General features: G+C 52.9%; 1 protein-coding gene across 1 annotated transcript; it reads right to left on the bottom strand.

Annotated features, from left to right (window-relative positions):
* Positions 1-1,829: 1,829 nt before the first annotated feature.
* On the bottom strand, positions 1,830-4,038 carry LOC120906170 (outer dynein arm-docking complex subunit 3). Its single transcript, XM_040317654.1, has 2 exons — positions 2,763-4,038; positions 1,830-2,688 (listed from the first exon to the last, which is right to left on the bottom strand). The coding sequence occupies exons 1-2, from the start codon at positions 3,941-3,943 to the stop codon at positions 1,923-1,925; spliced, it is 1,947 nt and encodes a 648-aa protein (XP_040173588.1). The 5' UTR covers positions 3,944-4,038; the 3' UTR covers positions 1,830-1,922.
* Positions 4,039-5,761: the final 1,723 nt, after the last annotated feature.

The following is a 5,761-nucleotide window of genomic DNA, read 5'->3' as shown; positions in this document are numbered from 1 at the left end:
TTTACAAAACTTACACTTATTTGCAAAACAAGCACGGAAATTAGCGCAAAGGAAAAGCGAGCAAGCGCTGGAAGCTCACACTGTCCTGCCCTGCCAGGCTGTCAGGTGACAGCAGAAGCAGTAGAAAATACTAGCCTAAGAGAGGGAAGGGAAGAGAACCGATGGAACGCCAGATGCTAAAAGCGAGTTGTAGGAAAGCTAGCTGGGAAGAAGAGGCGATTGCTCAGCACCGATGTGCGTTTATTTAAAAACAAAAAAGAAAGGCAATCGAGTTCGAGTTCGGTGCCCCAACAAACAGCAGAAGGAAGAGCAAGCTTACTTTAATAGGAATTATGTAACGAATAGGCGCTGTATTACTCTTCCTCGCCAAAACTCGGCACTCGGAAGGGGTGCCGCAGAACGCTCTAGAACAATTTAACGTAAAAAGTGAGAGAGGGGAAAAGGGAGGGGTTAGGAGGGGGATATTTTATTCGATTGTTTTTGTTTTCCTTAAGTTGTTGGTACTGTGTTAGAAGCTATCGTCGTAACTTTTCACTGCCTCGCTAGGTTTAATATTAAACACAAGATACGATGTCTCAACGGCACAGCGGAGTCGTAGCAGCAAAAGAGATAACGTTTATGTGTCTAATGCTTAGGCTAATATTTTCGCAAAGCGCTTACAGGAAAATTGAATCACTTTATTCAGCATAAGAGAACGTTAGTTGACGGACAGGTAACAGTCCGAGAAGAACGCGTGAAAAAAAACTCGCCTAGAAGTTGATGGACATTCTCCCCACTCCGATACGAAAACTGAACTGAAATCCAGGGGTGGGTGGGTGGGTGAAATTAGGGGTGACTGTGTCCATTTACCCATCAACCACACTCGTACACCGCACCATTAGAACTCGTATCCTCACACACCAACACTGCCAATGAGATGTGATAACGGTGATAACTAACAGCTTGCGTGGAAAAGCTACGGTCAGTCTAGGAGGAGTGGGTTGAAAACGGTATCCTTCCTGTCCTCCCCTCTCTCCCAAGCCAAACAGTGGGTAGCGCGCTATTGTATAGGAAGATAAACCGGGATAGTACATTGGTCGCTAATAATACGCGAATTCTGCGCCTGCGAACCATCTTCCCCAAGCTTTTTTTTGTTTCGTTTGAAGTGGTTTCGGTTTGCTCCGAAAAAGAATCCTTTTTATTTGCCCACCCGCCACACCCTCGTGCCTGCCGCACTGAACCACCGATAGGTCCTTTTTTAAATGGAGAAAGAGGCATATTTATGCATAAATAAGCTAGCCAAATAACGAAACAAAGAGAGCAGACACGGATGTTGATGCTGTTGCGTGGTGCGGCGCGGGCGGCAGAGGATGGAAATAGGGCAAGCCGAAAAACCACAGTGACGGAACACTGGTATAGCAGGGGGGGAAGGGGAATGAGGGAAAACTCGGATAGCAGCAGTAGCGAGAAGCAATCGCAACACTTTAAACAGGGATTAGTCAATGCGCGTTTTCCAGCACCCCCGCCAACCACCTGCTGTGTAGATGGAGTTTCGAAAATCGACTGTCAATTAGTTGTTAAGTTGTAGAAAGTGTCGGTGGGGAAGAGGGAGTGAGATGCGTACAGGACTGGCGTGTGTGTGTGTGTGTGTATGTACATAGATAATCCGCTTAAAAGCGTGACGACGGCGTACCAATCGTTTGTGGCAAGCCGGAATAGCTAGCAAGCAAATGTAATTTATGTATGAATGTATGTATGTATGTTAAACCCGCGCGAACAAGATAAATGGTGAATCGAAAAGTCGACAAAGAAAAGAAGAAATATAAGAAAAGGAGAAAATAATACTAGCCAAACGAAACAGCACGCGTACGCGATTATTTATTTATTGATTTTGTCTGGATCGTTCTTCAGCAGCAAAAGAAGTCCGAAAACGAGTCGCCGCCTTAGCGTCGCTTCGGTACCGGCATCCGGAAGCCTTTGCGCCGCGACTTGGCCTCAATGATCATGTTCGCCTGCCGCTTGAGATAGCTGCGGGACGGCACGTCGCCCTCGTCGTCCGACAGCACCACGGTCGTGCCCTGGCCGGGTGAGGTGGACGAGATCTGGGTGGTGGTGCGGCCCGCGATCAGGTTCATGTACACCGGCGGGTAGGCCGGTGGCTTTTCGCGATCCTCCGCCGGCGACGAGGTGGACAGCGCGCTGCTACTTCCGGCGGCCGATGCTGGCGCTGCCGACGCAGCGGCTGCAACGCCAGGACCCGGCGACAGTTGCTGCAGCGCGGTCGGCGTGGCCGGCGCTGGAGTGATGGTCGACGCACCGGTCGGCGACACAGTAACCCCGGCCGGTACTGGTCGGTCCGTCTCACCCTCGTCCTCGGACAGGCCGCTGTCGGCGTCTGCCGTCAGCTGGCCGCTCGCGATCAGGCCGAGCTTGATGCGCTCCTCGAGCAGATTGCCCAGCTCCTCGACCGCCAGCTTCCCGGAGGTGATGTCCTTCAGCTCGGCCGGCTTGAGCGGCGTCCGGCGGCCGTACGGCGAGGCCGTGTCGAGGCTTTCCTCGATCTCGCGCAGCTTCAGCAGCAGCTCGATCAGCGCATCCTTGATCGTGTCGAACACGTTGCGCGTGTACTCGATCGCCTTGTCGCATTCTTCCCGCCGCTGCTTCTGCTCCTCGATCGAGTTCTTGATCTTTTCCAGCTCCTCCTGGTTGCTGCGATCGAGATAAAGAGGATATGAAAAAAAAGGATATACATTATGCCCCGGGGCAAACCGGCAAACACTTACACATCACTGTCCTTCACGTCGGCAAACTTGAACGCGTCCAGCTGGGCCTTCATCAGCTCGCGCTGCGCCTCCAGCTGCTTCTTCTCGTTCTCCGTCACCGTCCGCAGGTACGTGAGGCGGGCGGACGCTTCCCTCTGGGCCAGGAACCGATCCACCACCTCGCCCGCCGCACTGACCCCGGTCGCCTGCATCAGCTTCTTGAACTTCTGCTCCATCTCGGATGCGCCGTCCTTGTCGTGCAGGCTGCTCCCGTCGTCCCCGCCCTCGCCTACCCGCCCGTGCTCGCCCGAGCCGGACAGGATGCTCTCCTGGTGGATGAGCGTCTTGCCCGACGAGAAGATCTTCCGCTCCAGCCGCTCCAGCTCGAGCTTCCGCTCCTCCACCTGGCGGCGGAAGTCTTGTGCCTGCTTTTCCCGCGCCTTGTTCGAGTAGTGCGTCGTCTGCTCCTGCCGCTGCAGTATCGTCTTGGTGCTGTCCCGCATCTGGACCGCCTCCTTGTGCACCTCCTCGAGCTTGTTGATCTCTGCCTGCTGCTCTGTGATCGCCTGCTCCAGCTCCAGCAGTGAGCTTTCGAACTTTTCCGCGTCGCGCATCAGCGACGACTTGATGCCGCGGTACTTTTTCCGGATGTGCTCCGCCTCCATCCACTGCACCGTCGTGCGGTGGATCTCGTTCTCCAGCCGCGTGATCAGCTTCCGGTTCGCGTCCTCCTCGATCGTTTCCGGCGGGTTCGAGCCGTCGCACTTGGCGTCCCGGTAGCCGACCAGCGCCTGGTACTGCTCGACCAGCTGCTTGAAGTGGCGCTCCCGCTTCCGCATCCGGTCCTCGGCCACGTCCGTCTGCTTGTGCAGATCGATCACCTTGAGGTCGACGATGCGGAGCGCGTCCGCGACCGACTTGGCACCGGGTGGCAACGGTACGCGCCGCTTGATCTCCTGCACGTTCTTCTGAGCCTTGGCGCTGGTCGGGTTGTGCAGGTAGGACAGCTTGTTCGTGAGGTCCCGCACCTCCTTCCGCAGCTCGGCCATCCGGTCGTTCTGGGCCTTCTTCTTGTCGTTCCACTCCTCGGTGTACGCTTTCTTCTGGCCCTCGGCCAGCATCACCTTCTTCTTCAGCTCGCCGATGCGCTTGTTGGTGAGGGCGAGATTTTCCGCATTCAGGATCGGTTTCGGCGTCGACATGATGGGTCGCTCGGTGGATGAACACGCCCGCGATGATGGTCAACACACGACGGAACGACGGTTTGTGACGGTGAAACCGTCGGCAGCTGGCCCCACTGCTCAGTCGATATCGATCCAACAGCTCAGGAGCTGTTCAGGGTCGTTTGCTGCCTCTCGGTTGCCTAGAAAAGGTTCGCATGGTTACGGCTGTTGGGCGCGTTGAAAACGCAATGGAAATAACAACCAAACTTCAAATCCTTTCTGATCAACGTATTTTGCAACGTGCCGCTAGTATTCCAACAGCAAACTTCATCGCAACTTACAACTCAGCAGTCTTTTCAAACTGCTCGATTTCTGCTCGATTAAGCAGCAATGGTTCATTCTCCCGTTTTTAACGGCTCAGCGGATGAGAGTTCATTCCGTAGCACACAGAGTTTTCGACTCTCTCTCGTTCTCTCCAGTTTGCTCAATTCATTTTACGACATCCGTCTGGACATTTGCGCCGGCCGATCGGAGGGCTTAGGGTTAGCCCCTTACCCTCTTCCAAAAATAAGGTGCTGCCGATAGTATGATCCGCTTGGAAAACCTGTTATCCGCCACTACAAAAATGGATTTCGTCTCCGAGGCACATAGCCTAGGCTAGTAGAGCAACTCGATTACCGCCTGTCTTGGCGTGCCGCGAGGCTGGCTCTGGGTGCGTCTGGGCACGCGTTCATGTCCCGGGTTGGGTTTATTATGTTCTACATCGGTCGATCCCATTCCAAGAACGGATGATTGCCGATCTTGAGCTGGAAAAAGAGCCTTCAAGGGATTGCAATGTGTTCTGTTCATCTAGATTCTGAAACTACTGCACAAGCAGTCCTCGAGCCCTGCACAAATTCTCTCCAAGAAGGAACAACATTCGTTTGAAATTGCTGAGACGACGAGAATAACACAATCTCTTTGTCGCCTTGCTAAGATCCGCTCGTCAGCAGCTTCTTCGAGATTGTTGACTTATTCTGACATTGAGTTTGGAAACAATCTCAAACGCTGGCGGTGGTCCAGCTCTATTTGGATTTCGACCGTGTGGTTTTAATTACAAGTGGCCGGATTCGGTACAGAGCACAGGGGACGGGAGGAATTTTGTTCCGCACGTAAATTGTAAACATGAAGCAAACATCCGTGCACATTTGTGCTGACCGAATGAGTTCTGCCAATGCGTCCAGTACTGACTCCCTCTAGGCGCTGCAGTAAACATTCCCACATTGTTGTACGGAAACATTCTAAAGATGCCAACCCAGGATGCTGGCCGATTTTGTCGGTAGTCCATCCGAAGTTGTTGATGACCTACAACAAACTTAATCGTTAATGCAGGAGTTTGCGAACTCGAAAAGATGGCTGGTGCTGGTCTCAAGGCGTGTTGTCAATTTGCTGTAATTAAACTCTGGACCATTTTGATTCTCCTTCATCGGTCATTTTTCCGAAAATCGAAAGGGGTTTTCCGACAGGATTCGGCATTTCAAGATCCCCGAAGAGAGCAAAGCTTGCAAGGGAGAGTTAGCCAGTAAATCCATCCCATTGCAACCATCGAAAAACTGCAGGCATATATAACCCACCCCTATATCAAACGCACCACCTAAGCTGCCCAAAACGGACGAACGGACGGACATAACCTAGAAATGTAAAAAATGTATAGACCAAAAAGAATGGAATATCAAACAAGAAAACAACACAAGCTTGCTGTCGTGCTGTGTGCTACCACCACCGTCCGCACACTATTTCAGCATGTAGCGCAGGGCGGAATGAGATAGACTTATCCATCAGCATCCGGAGCGCGAGGGAGCGGGGACGCAGAGCGCA

Source organism: Anopheles arabiensis, chromosome X, assembly GCF_016920715.1.
Source record: "Anopheles arabiensis isolate DONGOLA chromosome X, AaraD3, whole genome shotgun sequence".
In the NCBI taxonomy this organism is placed as follows: domain Eukaryota; kingdom Metazoa; phylum Arthropoda; class Insecta; order Diptera; family Culicidae; genus Anopheles; species Anopheles arabiensis.
Note: the sequence above shows the minus strand (reverse complement) of the source record. Positions and strands in the feature narration are given on the sequence as shown.

Coding starts and splice junctions, on each gene's coding strand:
- LOC120906170 (XM_040317654.1), bottom strand. CDS start 3,943: ATGTCGACGCCGAAACCGATCCTGAATGCGGAAAATCTCGCCCTCACC. Junction 2,689..2,762: donor GACGTGAAGGACAGTGATGT/GTAAGTGTTTGC, acceptor TCTCGATCGCAG/CAACCAGGAGGAGCTGGAAA.